Source organism: Zingiber officinale, chromosome 1A, assembly GCF_018446385.1.
Source record: "Zingiber officinale cultivar Zhangliang chromosome 1A, Zo_v1.1, whole genome shotgun sequence".
NCBI classification, from domain to species: domain Eukaryota; kingdom Viridiplantae; phylum Streptophyta; class Magnoliopsida; order Zingiberales; family Zingiberaceae; genus Zingiber; species Zingiber officinale.
This window is the reverse complement of record NC_055987.1, coordinates 193,725,171-193,743,854: the sequence shown is the minus strand read 5'-3', so window position 1 is coordinate 193,743,854 and position 18,684 is coordinate 193,725,171. Positions and strand designations below refer to the sequence as shown.

General features: G+C 38.1%; 1 protein-coding gene and 1 non-coding gene across 2 annotated transcripts; one reads left to right on the top strand and one right to left on the bottom strand.

Moving 5' to 3' along the window:
• Positions 1–549: 549 nt before the first annotated feature.
• On the top strand, positions 550–3,500 carry LOC122039004. The gene is made up of 3 exons (XM_042599011.1): positions 550–1,022; positions 1,366–1,500; positions 1,587–3,500. The coding sequence occupies exons 1-3, from the start codon at positions 618–620 to the stop codon at positions 3,222–3,224; spliced, it is 2,178 nt and encodes a 725-aa protein (XP_042454945.1). The 5' UTR covers positions 550–617; the 3' UTR covers positions 3,225–3,500.
• Positions 3,501–4,245: 745 nt separating this feature from the next.
• LOC122039381 lies at positions 4,246–4,378 on the bottom strand. The gene has a single exon (XR_006128210.1). It is a non-coding gene; the product is annotated as a small nucleolar RNA snoR111 (small nucleolar RNA).
• Between the last annotated feature and the right edge of the window lie 14,306 nt (positions 4,379–18,684).

The following is an 18,684-nucleotide window of genomic DNA, read 5'->3' as shown; positions in this document are numbered from 1 at the left end:
GATCTATAACAGATGAATCATGAAATAAGTCGAAAAAATCAAACAGACATGGCACGTGACGAATTGGCACGATGAAGGCCCGCACTCCGAGGTCCTCCGTGCACCCTGTCTCATTTCGCCATCCACTGCCATCCTAGTCTACCTTACCCTCGGATTCCTTTCCCATTCCCCGAGGACGAAATAAACCTGACCATCTCAACACAACAAACATGCTTTTGGCCAATTATCATCAAAATCTGAATAGCTTTGTGTTTTTCACGCCGATGAAAGCACGTTTCCTGTAATGGGCATCACATCGTTTTCTGATCCACTCACAATATTCGAAATAAAACCGAGCCCCGCGATCGTGCAGCGTACATGTCTGTTTATTTATTTAATATCTCCTGAAATTGGTAATTTATTTTCTAGATCGGAGCCCGAAACTCGGAGAATCACATGATAATTAAATTATTTGGTTAAAAAATATTTAAGACATTATTTATTTATAAAGAGTTGTTGCAAGGATAATTTGGTAATTTCGACAGTACTCTGGGTAAACGCTTGCTTCCCCATACCCCCTTTCTATTCGCTCTCCTTTTTCCTTCCCATGCCATGCCGTCGGAGTGACGTTGTGGTGAATGCCGACTTCCACCGTGGCTTCCGCCGTCCGCCGCATCCCGGGGATTCCCCCCTCCAAGGTGCCTCCTCACTCTGATCTCCGTCCCGCGCGCAAGCCCCGCCCTCGTCGCCAGATCCGCGGCCCCGCATTCCCCGGCGTTAATGCCGGGGCCCGCCCCAGAAAGGACAGCGCCGCATCCGGTGGGAGGAGGAGCGGCCCCAGCACTCCTCTGCTCAGGTGGAAGTTCACGGAGAAGCCCTCGCAGAAGACCGAGGTTGTTACTGCCGGTGAGCCACCGTCGCCGCCTCCCCAGCTCACTCGGGTCTCCGCTAGGAAGCTCGTTGCCGGGATCTGGCGCCTACGGCCTATAGATTCCGCCTGCGGTGGCGGGGGAGAAGGCTGGCGAGCTCGTGTAGGTCTTGAGGTATGATACTACTGTGAACCTCGCCCCCTTTCTGATTTTGTTTCTAGGGTTTGTTTCAACTGTACGACATTTTGACAGCATTCTTGTGTTGTTAAAAAAATTGTTTCTCGTTGCTCAGATTGTTCGCAACCTTCAATAGTCCCTTCATAATCTCATAGAAAAAGTGAAAAAGAGACATTAAGAGTACTTTTTCAGCTCTTAATTTAACAATCTGTTCTTGTTATGTAATTGTTTTTATTCACTTCCAATTTATGATCCATCTGGTTGTTTGCAAAGTTTGGTACTTGTACACGATCATGGCACTTGGAACTCATTTCTCTGCTCCTTGCATTTGTCTCTGTAGTCAGGCTCTGGTTGCCAACAAGTTCAGTTGCTTTACAATCCCCTAAGCACTGGCATCCATACTAATAAGAGCAAGAAGCTTGAGTTTGAAAGTCCAGTCTCCGTCTTAAGTCCAAAACACAGTGACATCCACAAGGTTACATTTCCGCATTATAAATTCGCTCGACTCCTTGGGTTTTATACTTGTATCGATTGTAATTATGGTTGCTTCATGTTCAACAGTGTTCTGGTTTTCCAAGTTCTGCACTGGAGAAGGCAACTAAATGGGACCCTGGGAGCTCAATGACATCAGAAGAGGTCTATCGATTCTACAGTCACTTGAAGCTTCTTGAAGACCAGGAGGTGAACACTGTATCCGTCATTTCTTCTCTCAGGACTGAGCTTGAAAAGGCTCATGTCCGCGTTAGTGAGCTCGAGACAGAACGGAAGTCAGCCAAGAAGAAGTTGGATCAGTTCTTGAAAAGACTTGCAGAGGAGAAAGCATCATGGCGGAGCAGAGAGCATGAGAAGGTCCGAACAATAATTGAAGCAATGAAGGCTGACCTCGATAGAGAGAGGAAGAAGCAGCAAAAGATAGACATCGTTAATTCCAAGCTTGTCAATGAGCTAGCTGAGGTCAGGTTAACTGCTAAGAAGCTGTTACAGGATTACGAAAAAGAACGCAAAGCTCGTGAGATCATAGAAGAGGTTTGTGATGAGCTTACGAAAGAGATTGGGGAAGACAAAGCTGAAATTGAAGCACTGAAGATTGAAGCAATGAAGATACGAGAAGAGGCTGAAGTGGAGAAAAGAATGTTGCAGATGGCAGAAGTATGGCGCGAAGAAAGGGTTCAGATGAAGTTAATTGATGCAAAGCTAACTCTTCAGGAGAAGTATTCGCAGATGATGGAGCTAAAAGCAGATCTAGATGCATTTTTAGCTGCAAAGAAGAGTGGAGCTATGGATGTTGCATTAACGAGAGAAGCTGAGTTGCTGAAAGACAAAGTAAACTTGGTTAATGTCGAGGACATAAAAGAGTTCATTTACCAGCCGCCGCCTGCTTCCGAAGATATTTATGCTGTGTTCCAAGAACTCCAGCCAAGACAAGAAACTAATGTAGCAAATATCCAATTCCAACAATGCTGCGGTCTTAGCCCTCGGAGCCATGCCTCCAAGATTAATGAATCAAGTCATGAGACCAATGTCTTTCTAGAGCATCACATAAAGCCGCATGAAGATGAGTTGTTTGATAGTGATGAGGATGCTGAAGATGAAAGTGACTGGGAAACAATGAGTCATCCCGAGGAACAAGGTTCCAGCAATACACTCGATGAGAGTGAACCATCTGTCAACGATTACTTTAAGGAAAGCAATGCAGATGCTTCAGTGAGTGAAGCAGAATGGATGGAGATTGGGGACAACAAACCAGATGCTGAAACTGTACTAGAAGTTTGCTCGACAAATGCAAAGTCGAGGAAAAAGGTGCCTTCGATAAGTAAGTTATGGAGATCATCCATGCATGATATTACAGGGGTAGAACCAGGACGACTGTCAGTATCAGATGCAAGAGTTTCGAATAATGGCGAAGAGCACAAGAAACATTTGGTCGAGCATGCGAATGGAAGGCTGACAAAAGGAGGAAGGTTCTCCAATGGTACATTATCTCCCGATATAGGATTAGGCGAAAGTGGCTTAAGCCCAGGGAGCTTAGGACAGTGGAATTCGCCTGATTCACTGAATCCTCATATCACTCAGGGAATGAAAGGGTGTATTGAATGGCCGCGAGGTAATCAGAAGCGTAGTTTAAAGGCAAAGCTAATTGACGCGAGGATGGAGAGTCGAAAGATTCAGTTGCGACATGTCCTGAAACAGAAAATTTAGTATGCCAACGACCAATATGAATGAAACCCATTGAAGATGAGAATGTTCCTTCATTGAAGAAGCCATGAAACATTAGATACATTCTCCCATGGATGGAATTCACTGGGTAGTTCCTGCATTTGAGTAGTTTTATAAGCCACTTCAGTACAGAGCTGATCTTGAACTTGTACTCTAGGTCTCTATTGTATATGTTGTGTAGGTAACTCAATTTCAGCGTCTTTGAAATGTGCCATATTACTCGTAATGAATTTATCAATTATATGATTTCTGAGAGTATACTTATTTTTTGATACTATCTGTTTAGATAAGTGTCATAATCAAAGTTATCACAATTTAACTTTAAATGCAATGTGATATGATATACTTGGTGGAATTCCACCTAAATTGGTATTGGATCAAGTAAACAGATCATAGGCAGTGGAAAAAAGGAACATTTACTAGAGGATAAAATCAAATCAACCTATGAACATTTAATTATGATTTTTTTTTTCACGAGTACAGTGATGTGATAAATATGAAATTAGACCGATTAATTATGACTAGTATAATAAATTAAATTGTCTTGATTGATAACCGAATCCAACTAAATTAATTTGTCTTGATTAAATACGAAATTGAATCTTTTAATTACACAGAACGAGAACTTCTAGATCGTTTTGCACAATTCAGATTGCCTTTTAGTTTCTTTTTCCCTTTCCTATTTAATTTAAATATATATACATAAATTGATAAAACCATAAAAAATCTCTTCTAGTAAAACAAAATCCATCAACATTTATTTATATAATCCTCCAATAAAAACACTTAAACGCGTAATTATCAAAAGTCGATCGACATGTTCTCAATGGCGCCTATTTAACTTGTCAAAAAAAAGCAATTTTTTATCAAAAAACATAATTAAACGTTCCTGAATGAAGAATTTGAGATATCAACACACCCCTTGAACTTTCTCTAACAATAAATGGATAAAGGTCGCGATAAAGGAGCCAAAAAAATGTAAAAGAAAAGCATATGGAAAGAAATGTGGTCGAGCAACAATCGTACCGCCAACGGGAGGAGTGGCGGCAGAAACGATATCTCGACTCGTCGTTTTTGCCCCCGCGCTGCTCTTGCAAAAGAGAATCGCCCAGGGAGAAGAGCGTTCCCTCTTCCGAAGAAGCAGAGGCCACAGGTAAAACACAGTAAAGCAAAAAAAAACAAACAAACAAAAACAAAGAAGAAAAAGAAGAGACTTGATGCGATAAAAAAGGAAGAGCGTCTCGGCCGCCGTCGAGCTCAACTTCATGGATCGCGAAGCGAGGAATAAACCCTAAACTTGGATGGAAGATGCATTTTATAGAGAGACAATTTAAAGGATGCGCTTTAATGGTCTGTGCACGTTGTTAAGCCCGGCCCATTTAATGTACATCTAAATATACTTCCTTATTAAATATAATTTCAAAATAATAATGAAATTTTAGAAAATTTCGAGAAATAAGGAAACATGGAGGACAGATCCTCTAGTCTACAATTTACGGATCAGAAAATGGTCCATTATTATAAACCCTTAATTTAGATGAACCCTACCAATTTAAAAATGGGCTATATCCAAATCAATGAAACACATACAGTGGACTATTCCCTGGTCCACAAATTGCGGACAGGATCCCTACTGGGAAAACATGATTTCAATATTTTTTTTTCTAAATTTTCACTCCCTTTAACTTAATACTATATCCTAAATTCTAAATTTCAGTCCTAATTTTTTTTAAAAAAAATTAATACTAAATACTCACAAATAAATGTGCAAGTAACCGTTATTATTTTATTATTATTATTTATTTTTTTAACTTGATTTGAGGCGCCTCCCATATATTGGGGGCGCCTTAATAAAATAAATAAATAAATATATATATATATATATATATATAATCCAAACATGATAATTCAATATAGTAAAATTTTTTTAAGTAGTTTTTTTTAGGTTAAAAAATAATTAGATTTTGTAGATTTAGGGGCTAAAAAAAATTTAAATTAAAATTTACTTCCTCAAATATAATTTCAAAACAATAATGAAAATTTAAAAAATCTCGAGAAATAAGGAAACATGGTTTCAACACCCTGAAATTAAGTAAAATTTTAGAAATATAATCCACACTCATTCGTAAGCCCCAGTGTTTTTTTTTTTTAATTTTCACTTCTTTGAATTTAAATACGGTACCCTAAACTCTTAATTTTAATCCTAATTTTTTTAAAAAAAAATTAATATGCTCACAAATAAATGTGTAGGTAACAAATCTATTATTATTTTTTATTATTTATTTTTTAATTTGCGGGTTTGACGGTGATGGGATAGGATAAGGATTTAAAATAATAAAAAGGTGTTAATTTTGCTGGTGAGATAGGATAAGTTATACCTTAGGGGACTCCATGATTATTTTTCACACTTTAAGCCTATCCTATTCCACCAACCAAAGTTATGCATTATGGTTTAGATGATATTAGTAAGTCTAGACAATTTTGAAATCGAAATATTCACGATAGAAAATTTATCACACTTCATGCATCAAGTCATGAATAAAATGATAGTCAGTAGTCAGATATTTTATCTGAGAGTAAAAATAGAATTAGCTGAAAGATAGATGGTACCCAAATTATCAGTGAAAAGCACAACAGGCGTGATAACCAGAAGAAGTGGGTTTGTCAAAAGTGACTTAATCTATTGGATCTCGGATGTCATAAAGGCAATGGCGCGATATTCAGCCTCATTCAAAAAGCGCGCAACCTTGCGCTATTTGGTAGATTTTCAAGAAACTAGATTAGCACCCAGAAAAATAATAAATGCACCCGTAGAACATCAATCATCTGGATTTCCAGCCTAGTCTGCATCGAAGAAACCATGAAGAATAAGAGATGTATCCGCAAGAAGACGAATGTTAAGATCCCTAGTACCATTGAGACATTGAAGTAGACGCTTCATAGCACCCCCAATGCGTCTCTGAAGGAGCATGCATAAACTATCAGAGCTTGTTGACCGCAAAGGAAATATCAGCACAAGTCATACGAAGATGTTGTAAGCTCTCAACCACTTGTCAGAACTTAGTCGCATTAAAAAACCAAGACTCATCATGTAAAGTAAGACGAGAGCTAGTAGCAATAAGAGTGGACACCGGCTTGGAGTCAAGCATGTGGTGTTTGGAGAGAAGATCAATGACATACTTTTCCTGAGATAAGAGAAGACCATTTGAGATTGGGCAAACCTCAACACCGTAGAAGAGGGAAAGAGCCCCAAGATCCTTAATCGCAAATTTTGCATGAAATTTATATACTATAACGTCAACAGAAGAAGCATCACTCTCTGTAATAATTAGATCATCAACATATATAAGGAAATAGATAAGAGTATCATCCCGAAAATAAACAAATAAGAAGGTGTCAGCCCGAGATGTGACAAAGCCAAGAGAGACTAAGAAAGCGTGAAGCTCTAAATACCAAGCGCGTGGAGCCCACTTCAGGCCATAAAGCACCTTATGCAAATGACACACATGATCCGGAAACTCAGCACTACGCATATCCAAAGGTTGGACCATATAAACCTCCTCTTCAAGGCGACCATTAAGAAACGCATTGTAGACATCAAGTTGGCGAAGACACCACCTCCGATTCACAGCCAGACTAAGAATAATGCGCATTGTTACTAGATTAATAACAGAGCTGAATGTATCATGAAAGTCAACAGTAGGATGCTGATGAAAACTCTTGGCAACAAGGCGAGTCTTATACCGATCAATTGAGCTATCAGAATTACACTTAATGCGAAACACCCACTTGTTACCCACAAGATTTTGGTCTGGTGAAGGTGGGACAAGAGTCTAAGTCTAATTACGGAGAAGAGCATCATACTCTTCGTGCATGACCTGTACCCAATTCAGATCTTTGAGCGCCTGCATGACGTAGGAGGGTTCACAGGGTTGTGGAAGGCTAATATGAAGAAGATACTTTGGATTGGTTTTGTATATGACATTTTTTGAGCGAGTTTGCATAAGATGTTGGTTTTGAGAAGCGAGAGAGGGATAGAGAGGCGGTGGGTTAGACGGTCAATCGCCACCAGGCAGCGTGGACGACCCGACAACAAGAGGCGGTGATGGCGACGACGATGATTGCGGTGAAGAAGTCGGTTGTAGGCGGCTACGACTAGTGGCAGATTGCGGAATCGGTGTCGGAGGGTCCCATGAGAGGGCTGGTGCAACAGAGAACTCAGAATCAATGTATATTATCATGGAATCCAAGGAGGAGGTGATGGCAAATGGAAAAACATGCTCCACAAACTTAACATGACAAGATACAAAATCTCTTTTTAGAGTGGCATCATAGCACAAAAAGACACTCTGGGTGAGAGAAGAGCCAAGGAAGACACAAGAGGTTGACTTGGGATTAAGCTTGTGGTGAGAGTAGGGGCACAGCCACGGAAAGCATAGATACCCGAAAACTCAAAGCTTAGAAAATCAAGAACAGTGGTTAACAATTTTTTAAAAGAGGACATGTGGGAAAGACCGACCTTAGGCATGTGGTTAATCAAATAGACTACCGCAGCAAAGGCATAAGGCCAGAAAGTGAGTGCAATAGACGCTCTGTGCAATAAAGTGACACCAGTTTTGACAATATGACGATGATGACGTTTAGAGTATTCATTATGTTCAGGAGTGTGTGGAGGAGTGGTAAGGTGACTGATACCATGAGTAATAAGAAAGGAGCGAAGAGCTAAGAATTCACCTCCATTGTCAATGAAGAGTGTTTTGATAGTCATCGAGAATCGATTTTCAACAAGAGTTTTGAATGCAATAAAGGTAGAGCATACATTCGATTTTTTACGTAAGAGATAAAGTCATATATACTTTATAAAATGATCAATAAAGATAACATAATACTTGAGTCAATCAAATGATGATATAGGAGATGATCAAACATCAGAAAAAATAATATCCAAAGAACCACGAGACGAAATACTAGATTTATGAAAGGACAATTTATGACTCTTATTAATATTACACGAAGTGCATGAAAAATTAGATAAAGTATCCGTAGGAAATGAAAGACCCAAGGATAACAAAAAAACGTTGTAAAACATCTAATGACCTAAAGGACTATGCCATAAGAAAATAGATGACGAGATAGACACAGAAATGTGGAAGGGGATGATGGCGGAGACGTCTATTTTGGCCAATAATAAACACCATCTCTATGGACCCCGTTGACCAATGTCGCTCCCGTACGACGATCCAACACTTGAAAATATAAATCAAAGAAAAGAAATGTAATAGGATTAGTAGCACAAAGTGCAGTGACATAAATCAAATTTTTTGGCATAGATAACACAAATAAAACATTAGAGAAAACTAAAGGGAAAGATGGAGTGGAGAAAGAGAAAGAACCAGTATGTGTAATGGGTAGTCTAGAACCATCATCAATGACGACGCTATCATTCCCAGAGTAAGGCTCATGCAATGAGAAAGTAGTGAGATAAGTGGTGACATGATGAGAGGTGCCAAAGTCAACCACCCATTCCTGAGAATCAAACGGAGGTGTAAAATGAACAGCAGTGTGCACAAATGGTGCACTATACAGTGGACGTGGAGCACACAGAGGAGTTGGCAGAAGCAGAGCAAGCATCGAGGTAGTCATATGACCACATTGGCGAGTAGAGTGACCTTGAACACCATAGATCTGACAGTGCCCAAGATAATGATTGAGACTGGACACAGCTGGATGTGTAGGAGGATGTGCAGACAGCCCAGGAGTAGATAGTCCCGACTGATGGGACATCGACGGAACCTACTGGCGACCACCACTATAGTTTGAATACCGATTACGAGAATTCCCTGCTGGAGCCACAAGAGTAGTCATTGACATTAAAGATGGAGATGGTGTTGAGAGTTTTAACTGGGCTTCATAGTTGAGGAGCTGCTCGTGTAGGATCGTTGGGCCGGCTAGGAGGGGGTTGTTGGATATCCGGCTAACACAAAAGGAAAACAAACCCTCCTCGAACTCTTTAAGCTAATACTTGCATAAATAAACTAAGCAGTAAATTAAAAGCATAAAGAAAAGCGAGGCAAAAGTATTTACTTGGTTACAACCGATGTGGTTGTTAATCCAAGGAAGATTAAGCTCAAATAAAAATCTCCTTCAGGCGGAGAAGCATCGTACAGCAATGTAGCGCAGAAAACAGAAGCTTAGACTAAAAGAGAGCGTGCAAGCACTGGATTTACAATCAGTGAGTTCATTTCAAAGCTTCTGGACCAAGGCTATATTTATAGCCTTGGTCGGGGCGCCTGGAAGGGTTCCGGGCGCCCTGAGGGGATAAAACTTATCCCCCAACGTTCAGATCGAGTCAAAACTCGATCTGGTCGATTTTACTTCTCAGGGCGCCCTGGAGGGTTCCGGGCGCCCTGGGCTGCTTAGGGCGCCCCAGACTGCTCAGGGCGCCCCAGACTGCTCAGGGCGCCCTGAGCCCCGAAGTCAACATAGTTGACTTTTTCGTCTCCGGTTCAGCTCGTCTCGGTCCGGGTCTTTTTCGCTCCGGCTCCGCTAGCTTGGGTGATCTCGGCCATCCGGAATAAGACTCACCCGAACCCAAGTTCCGGCCTTCTCCTCGAGCAGCCTTCCTTCCCGGTTTCTCGTCCCTCGAACGTCGCGCACGTTCTTCTCGTCCACCGGTGTACTCTTCCGCGGTCACCTCGTCCCTCGGACGCACCGAGCCCATCGGCTCTCTCCCCGTGCCGTCCTTCTCGTTAGCCGGGTCTTCCGCTCGACTTCCTGTGTTCCTAAGCTCCTTCACACTTAGACACAAGGGTTAAACAAACGCAGGACTTAACTTAGCTTGTTTGATCACATCAAAACACCTTGGGGTTCCAACAATCTCCCCCTTTTTGATGTGAGCAACCCAAGTTAAGTTAGGGTAACCATATGCAATAAAAACGATTTATATTCCAATAAGTCCAAATATTTTTCAATTGAAAAAATTATATTACCTCCCCCTAGACTTAACATACTTCTCCCCCTTTGATCACATAAAAATTGGGGTTTTAAAAAAACAATCTAAGGGTTTGACACTTAGAAAAATTATAGAAATCTATTTCAATGTTTTTCGGAGAAAAAATATTTCCAAGTTAAACAAAATTTCTAAGTCAAAGAATGACTCTTGAAAAATTTCTAAGTTTTCACCAGAATTAAATCTTTCTAAGCCCAAAAATTTATGCAAGAAAATTTTAAAAATATTGATAGCATTAAAAAATTTTCTATGCATTTATTTATTTATTTTATACTGATACTTATATCAGCAAGTTTTAAATTTCCATTTCAATTTTTCATAACTTCTCAAATTACACTTTTTCAATTTTAAAGCCACAAATATTAAACATGCAATAACTTCTATCATGTTAATTTCTATTATTTTTTGAATTTCAACTTCACAAAGATATTCAAATAGCATAGATTCTAACTTGATAAAAATTTTTGACAATATAAAAAATTCTTTCGACAATGTGCAAAATTCGTTCGAAAGAATATTTTGTAATTTGCAAGAATTTTTTAACAACAAAAATTCTAATTTACAGGAATCTATTAACAATAGATTTCTTAATCCGAAACACCTTTTCGGTGACTCAATTTCTAAATCGTAAAATTCTTTCGAGAGAGTAATTTGTAATTCAAAAAATTCTTCTAATTTGCATAATTCTTTTGTCAAAATATTTTTAAATTTGTAAATTTCTTTTGATAATATTTCTGATTTGCAAGACAAATTTGACAATTGATTTTCTAATTCAAAAAACTTTTTCGGTAATTCAATTTTTAAATCGCAAAAATCTTCAGGCAATTTTTCTATTGAATTAACCGGTTGTTCAGAAGGTAGAGACCATACCTTACTTACCTCGTTGGCCGTTGGTTCTCCCCTTGTTGAGTTGCTTTCTTCCGAAGATTCTCCCCCTTCATCGATCTCGGGACGGGATGTACTTCGGCTGTTGTAGTACTTACCTCGATTTCGGACTCTTCTGTCGGTGGCTCGGTATCTATTGAGGTGTCAGCTTTTGAAGGTTCTTCGTAAAGTTTTAAGAACTTTTCCCAAAGTTCTTTTGCGTTGTTGTATTCGCCAACTCTATTAAAGTCTTCGTTTGGTATTGCTGTTAAAATGTGAAACTCTGCCAGACCGTTTGCCATTGACTCGTCACGTTGCTTCTTGTTCCATAGGCGTAGATCGAGTTCTTCTCCATTCGTTGTCTTTGGTGATTCATAACCTGTTTTCATTATTAGAGAAATACTAATATCAGAGTTAAGAAATACCGTCATTTGTTGCTTCCAAGAAGCAAGCTCCCCCTCGAATGTTGGTGGGTAGTCGCTAGCTCCGGCCATTGTTTTGTTGCTTCAGATGGCGGTTAGTCCTTCTGAGGCGTACTCAGCTCTGATACCACTTGTAGGATCGTTGGGCCGGCTAGGAGGGGGTTGTTGGATATCCTGCTAACACAAAAGGAAAACAAACCCTCCTCGAACTCTTTAAGCTAATACTTGCATAAATAAACTAAGCAGTAAATTAAAAGCATAAAGAAAAGCGAGACAAAAGTATTTACTTGGTTACAACCGATGTGGTTGTTAATCCAAGGAAGATTAAGCTCAAATAAAAATCTCCTTCAGGCAGAGAAGCCTCGTACAGCAATGTAGCGCAGAAAACAGAAGCTTAGACTAAAAGAGAGCGTGCAAGCACTGGATTTACAATCAGTGAGTTCATTTCAAAGCTTCTGGACCAAGGCTATATTTATAGCCTTGGTCGGGGCGCCTGGAAGGGTTCCGGGCGCCCTGAGGGGATAAAACTTATCCCCCAACGTTCAGATCGAGTCAAAACTCGATCTGGTCGATTTTACTTCTCAGGGCGCCCTGGAGGGTTCCGGGCGCCCTGGGCTGCTTAGGGCGCCCCAGACTGCTCAGGGCGCCCTGAGCCCCGAAGTCAACATAGTTGACTTTTTCGTCTCCGGTTCAGCTCGTCTCGGTCCGGGTCTTTTTCGCTCCGGCTCCGCTAGCTTGGGTGATCTCGGCCATCCGGAATAAGACTCACCCGAACCCAAGTTCCGGCCTTCTCCTCGAGCAGCCTTCCTTCCCGGTTTCTCGTCCCTCGAACGTCGCGCACGTTCTTCTCGTCCACCGGTGTACTCTTCCGCGGTCACCTCGTCCCTCGGACGCACCGAGCCCATCGGCTCTCTCCCCGTGCCGTCCTTCTCGTTAGCCGGGTCTTCCGCTCGACTTCCTGTGTTCCTAAGCTCCTTCACACTTAGACACAAGGATTAAACAAACGCAGGACTTAACTTAGCTTGTTTGATCACATCAAAACACCTTGGGGTTCCAACAGCTTGAATAGTTCATCAAAGGTGATAGGGACATCACGAACTTGCAGAGCATGTGAAATATTGTAATAATCTTGGCTAAGACCATTCATGACATGCACGGAGAGCTCATCAAAATCAACTTTGACATTTATAAGCGCAAGAGCGTCAATATTTCTTTTGATGTCCTGCATATAATCAGTGATAGATCTGTTACCCTATTGAGGGCTGGCAAGATTTTCACGATGAGTCATAATCCTGCTATGTGAGGTAGCAACGTAGGTTCTCTCCAACGATTGCCATGCATCTCTAGATGAAATTGATGATGAAATAAACTGCACAAGAGTAGGAGACATCGAACATATAATAGCGTTGAGGAGAAGTTGATCCTAACAGAGCCAGAGAATAACCAGGATTCGCCTAAGGGAGAGTGGCGTCTGTAGGAGTAATTTGCACAGGGGGGCAGGGACGTGAGCCATCAACAAAACTCAGTAAGTCATATCCAAATAGAAGAAACGTGAACTACAAGCGCCAGGCAGAGTAATTGGAGGTGGCGAGTTTCAACGGTGCTTGAGCATTGGCGTTGAGAACCACAAAGGCGGAAGGTGAATTAGAAGTATTTGTGAGAGATAGCCGGTGAGTGATGTTGTCGGCAGCAGCCATTGTAGAAGACGATTGGTGGGTATTGTGGAGAAAAGAAAAAAAAAGATTGATGTTAAGCTTAACGCTCTGATACTATGTTGCCGATAGAATTCATATACTTTATTAATGATAATATGTGGTATATAAATACCATTACAAAGTGAAAAAAAAAAGAAAAACACATAAAATAGAAAAACATATAAAATAATATAAAATAAATACATATTTCCTAATAATAATTATTCTCTAATAATTAGGAAACAAATAAGTATTTACTAATAATAATTATTTCCTAATAGGAAAAATATTTTATATAAACATGAAGTGTACAACATATATATATATATAACCGTCTATTGACCCGTTCGCTCGACTTGATGTGCCTCCAATGCATTAAAGTCATCTTAAATATATATATATATATATATATATATATATATATATATATATATATATATATATATATATATATATTTGTTTATTTTTTTAAGTTTTGGAATTAAGCCAATTAGATTTTACCTTTAGCGTCTAGGGATTGGGTTATAGTGTTCGAGCTAAAAAAATTTAGGTGTTCGAAGGTTGATTTTTAAAAAATAAAAAAAATAAATTGAGACACCTGGATTTGATTCAAACACCTCAACACTGTTAAAAAATATATATATATTTTTTTGACAAAGACACCTCCAATGCGCCTCAAGTCGGGGCGAGGACAAATTCATAACAAATGGTCTGTAGGGTAGCAATTATGTTGACCTTCCACTATGGACATGTCCAGAGCTGACTCGAGGCACCTTGCCATTATTTTTTTATTTACCGTGTTGAGGTGACTAAATCAAATCTAGGTGCTTCAATTCAATCTATTTTTTTTTTGTTTATTTTTTTTAGCTCAAGTTAAGATTATATTTTATTTGTATGGTTTAGGGGTTGAGTTATAATGTTTAAACTAAAAAAAATAAAATTTAAAAATTTTAGATGCTCACTGCGTATATATTTAGGGTACCTAATAATATTTTTTTATTTTTTTAGATTCGGGGCTAAGCCAATTAGATTTAACTTTAGGGTTTATGGATTGCGTTATAGTGTTCAAGCTAAAAAAAAATATAAAACTAAAAAAATTAGGTACTCACATGGTATAATATATGTATTTAGGGTTTACGATTTAGTAAAATGTTAAAAAAAAAATAAATTAAGGCGTTTGGATTTGATCCAGGCATCTCAACACTGTAAAAAAAATTGACAAAGGTGCCTTCAACCTTTCATCGTGTGCCCGTGCGCGACTCTGGTACATGCGCCTGATCCTAAATCCAAGCGCTTGGATTCATTCGGTATTATTTATTTATTTTTTTAATTTTGTTTGGAGTTTATTATATGTATTTAAGGTTTAAGATTTTAAAATGTAAGGGTTGGGTTATAATGTGTTTAAGCTAATAAGATTTTTCCTCTAGGGTTCAAGTTTCCCTCTTAGGTTATAGTGTTCAAGATAAAAAATTTTAAATATTCACTGGGTATAATGTTCATCTTTAAGGAAATGTTGATTTAAAAAAAAAATGAATCCAAGCGCCTAGATCACCGTGGCACTCACTAGTAGTGCTCGACATTATATAGCCTACACATCCGTTCGGTGCACACTTCTCGGTGACCCTCACATGTCCTCGCGCCCGGGAGTGTTCATAGGCCCCCTAATTCTCAAAATTGAATCGGGGCATCCAGGAAGACTCATGGGCGCTTAGACATGTGAGAGTCAACCAATAATGTGCACCGAATGGATGTGCAGATTATCCTTCTCTCTCTCTCTCACTCTCTCACAACCTCAACTTTTTTTTTTTGGCAACTTACCAAATGGCACACCTAAGTTTCTAAATTGACCAAATGACGTATACTACTTTAGTATTTATCAAAGGACGCATCTTTTTAAGTGCACTTCCTATTTTAACCTCTTGCCAAATCTGACTTTTTCTATTTTTTTTTCTCTACCATTTCTCTCTCTCTTCTCTTTCCTCTCTCATGCAACTTCTCGTTTATTTTTCCTCTTCTCTTTCTTTCCTTTTTTGCATGCATGCATAACATATGAATAACATTTTATAAGATTTAATTGGTTTTCTTATAACATTTTAATACATTTGGAGAAGTCGAAATAAACAATGGATAACATATTTGAACTCCGTGCAACCCCAAAAATCCACAGGAACTGAAATGGATGCAATCTAAGATTTCTAGGTCTATCAGTGGATTTTGACCGAAACCCGTTGATAAACCTAGAGAGCTCCAATTGCATTCATTTCAACTCCTGTGAATTTCTGATGTTGCAAGGATTTCAAATATGTTATCTATTGTTCATTTAAGTTTCTCGGATGTGTTAAAATATAATAAGGAAGAATCATAAAAAAAATCTCCATGTTAAGCCTAATATGTATCATTCCATATCAAGCCCAACGTATACTTAATATGAAATGATATCAGGCCCAATGTAGAGAATTTAGGTTATTCTTTCTTATTATATTTTAGCACCTCTGTCAAAATAAATAATGGATAGTATATTTGAATTCCTTGCAACATCAAAAATCCATAGGAACTGAAATGATTGCAATCGGTGCTCTCTAGGTTAATCAGTGAATTTTAGTATTGATTTGAAATCCACTTATTGATCTAGAGAGCTCTGATTGAATCCATTTCAGTTCTTATGGATTTCTGAGGTTGCAGGGAGTTCAAATATGTTATCCATTATTTATTTTAGCTTTTCAGAAATATTAAAATGTAATAAGAAAGAATCAATAAAAATCTCCATATTGGGTCTGATATAAAATCATATCAGGCCCAACGTGAGCCTGATACGGATCAATTTCCATTCAAGAAAACAAAAAATCTGCCCTGGAAGGACCAATAACCATGTTGCATTCAATCTTCATTTAATAACTTAGAGAAACTTTCATCTCATGAGTGTAGGTAGGACCCTTGTCGACCGGTAAGAGGGGGTCAATTGCCCTGCAAAACAAGAACGCAAACCCTTCTCGAGCTTTATAGCATAATTAAAATTAACACTTGTATAAACGGAATTCAGAAACTAATTAAGAAAAAGGAGGCACCTAATTTATTTGGTTTGCAATCATGGGATTGCAAATCTAAGACCTTGAAAAGCATACTAAGATTCTCCTCTAGGTGGAGTAGCTTTTTATAACGTTAAAACACACAATTACAAAGTTACACAAGAAAGGAATTGATTACAAGTGTTGTTTCTAAGCTTTTGGGACCAGGACTGTATTTATAGCTCTAGTCGGGACACCTGGAAGGGTTCCAGGCGCTCGGGGGGATAAATTTTTATCTCCGTCGCAACGGAACGCGCTACATTGTATTCAGGATAAAACCCTACTCCGAGCGCTCGAACCAGAAAGTCAACTTCCAATTGACTTTTTGGTCCGGGTCTTCCGATCCGGTTTCGTTCGCATTAGTCCGGGTCTTCAGCTCCGGTTCCGCTCACTTGGGTGATCTCGTCCATCCGGAATATGACTCACCCGAACCTAACTTCCGGCCTTCGAGCAGTCTTCCGCTCTGGCTTCTCGTCTCTCAGAAAGGCCGCGCTCCTCCTTCTCGTCCGCCCGCGTACTTTTCCATAGCACCTCGTCCCTCGGACGCACCGAACTCGTCAGCTCTCTTCCGTGTCATCCTTCTCGCTACTGCGTCTTTCGCTCGACTTCCTGTGTTTCTAAATTTAAAACACTTAGACACAAGGGTTAAATATCAATAGAACATAATTTAACTTGGTTGATCATATCAAAATCATCACAGGGTACTTACAATGAGTTTACTTCATAGTGATATTTTTGCTGGTCTAAATCTCCACTAGTGTGGTACTTAATTAGTTTAGTGTGTTTATGAAACATATTGACGTTGAAGTTGGAACATTCACACACACAATTACATTGGTGCTTGATTGTTGCTCTACACCAACCAACAAAAGAAACTAAATTAATTAAGTGGGGTTCCGTTTTAATTAATGAAGACTAAATTAAATGAAATTACTAATCATATTTAAATACATTAAGTATTAATCTATTAATTAATTAGAATGAAAAATATTAATAGCTATTAATTATTATAATTCGATTTGTCAAGCACTTTTTTAAAATAAATATTATTTTCAAGTAATGGGAGAATTATTGTTTTAACTCATTAACACTTTTAATTAAATAAAATATTAAATGATTATATATCAAAATTTGATACTAAATTGTTAATGATATTTTCTAAAAACAAATATTAACAATATTTCTGAAAACAAACACTATTTTTTAATATAGTAAAATTTGGTCCAATACGATTAAGTTGACAATGAATTAAAGAATTATATCAAAAAGAATTATTTAAAAATAGAATTGACAATTTTTCTTCATTGATTTAATAATAGAATAATAATTTTACCGTACCAAAGTAAATATTTTTAAGGATCAAGAATTTTTACTAAAGATCCCCAAAATTACTTGTTTGTGAAAAAAAAACAAAAACAACTATGAATTTATTTGCACATTGAATAGCAAGTGGATGAATCATCAATGACTCTAACTTTAATTCATCATTAATAATATTAGAATTTGTTTACAAAATCTCATAATACTATATAATTAAGTTGGAATCACTTTTTTGGCTTGGGATGATAAAATCTATATATTTCCTAACCTTATTCTTTGCAAAAGGGTAGAAAATTGAAGATGAGGAAGATTGGAGAATTCATGAACAATTCATTTACTATTGTAAATGGAGTAGTGCAGAGTTCATACTTTAATAGAATAATTGACTATGATTGAGTTAAGATATCATGTTTTATTAAGTTGTTGGACCTAATATGGAATGATATCAGATCCACGTTGGGTCTAATATAGAATATCCTATATGGAGAATTTTGACAATTCTTTCTTATTATATTTTAACACTTTCGAGAAGTCGAAATAAACAATGGATAATATATTTGAATTCCTTACAATCCCAAAAATCCATAGGAATTGAAATAGGTACAATCGGAGTTCTCTAGGCTCATTAGTGAGTTTTAGTCTAGAGAGCTCCGATTGTACTCATTTCATGTCAAAACTCACTAATGGATCTAGAGATTTCAAATTGTATCTATTTTAGTTTATGTGGATTTATGAGATTATAAAAAATTCAAATATACTATCTATTGTTTATTTTGACTTTTAAGTGGTGTTAAAATATAATAAGGAATAATCGTCAAAATTCTCCACGTTGGGCCTGATATAGAATCAGTCCCAATGTGAGTCTGATATCATTCCATATCAGACCCACGTTAAGCCTGATATGATACATATTAGGCCCAACGTGAAGATTTTTTGTTATTTTTTCTTATTATATTTTAACACCTTTTAAAGCCAAAATAAATAATGGATAGTATATTTGAATTCTTTGTAACTTAAAAAAATCTATAAGAACTAAAATGGGTGTGATCAGAGTTCTCTAGGTTTATC

What these genes read in the sequence shown, in the direction of transcription:
- LOC122039004 (XM_042599011.1), top strand. Translation starts at nt 618, where the DNA reads ATGCCGACTTCCACCGTGGCTTCCGCCGTCCGCCGCATCCCGGGGATT. An exon ending in GAGCTCGTGTAGGTCTTGAG is followed by an intron (nt 1,023 to 1,365) that starts GTATGATACTAC and finishes TTGTCTCTGTAG; the next exon opens with TCAGGCTCTGGTTGCCAACA. An exon ending in AACACAGTGACATCCACAAG is followed by an intron (nt 1,501 to 1,586) that starts GTTACATTTCCG and finishes CATGTTCAACAG; the next exon opens with TGTTCTGGTTTTCCAAGTTC.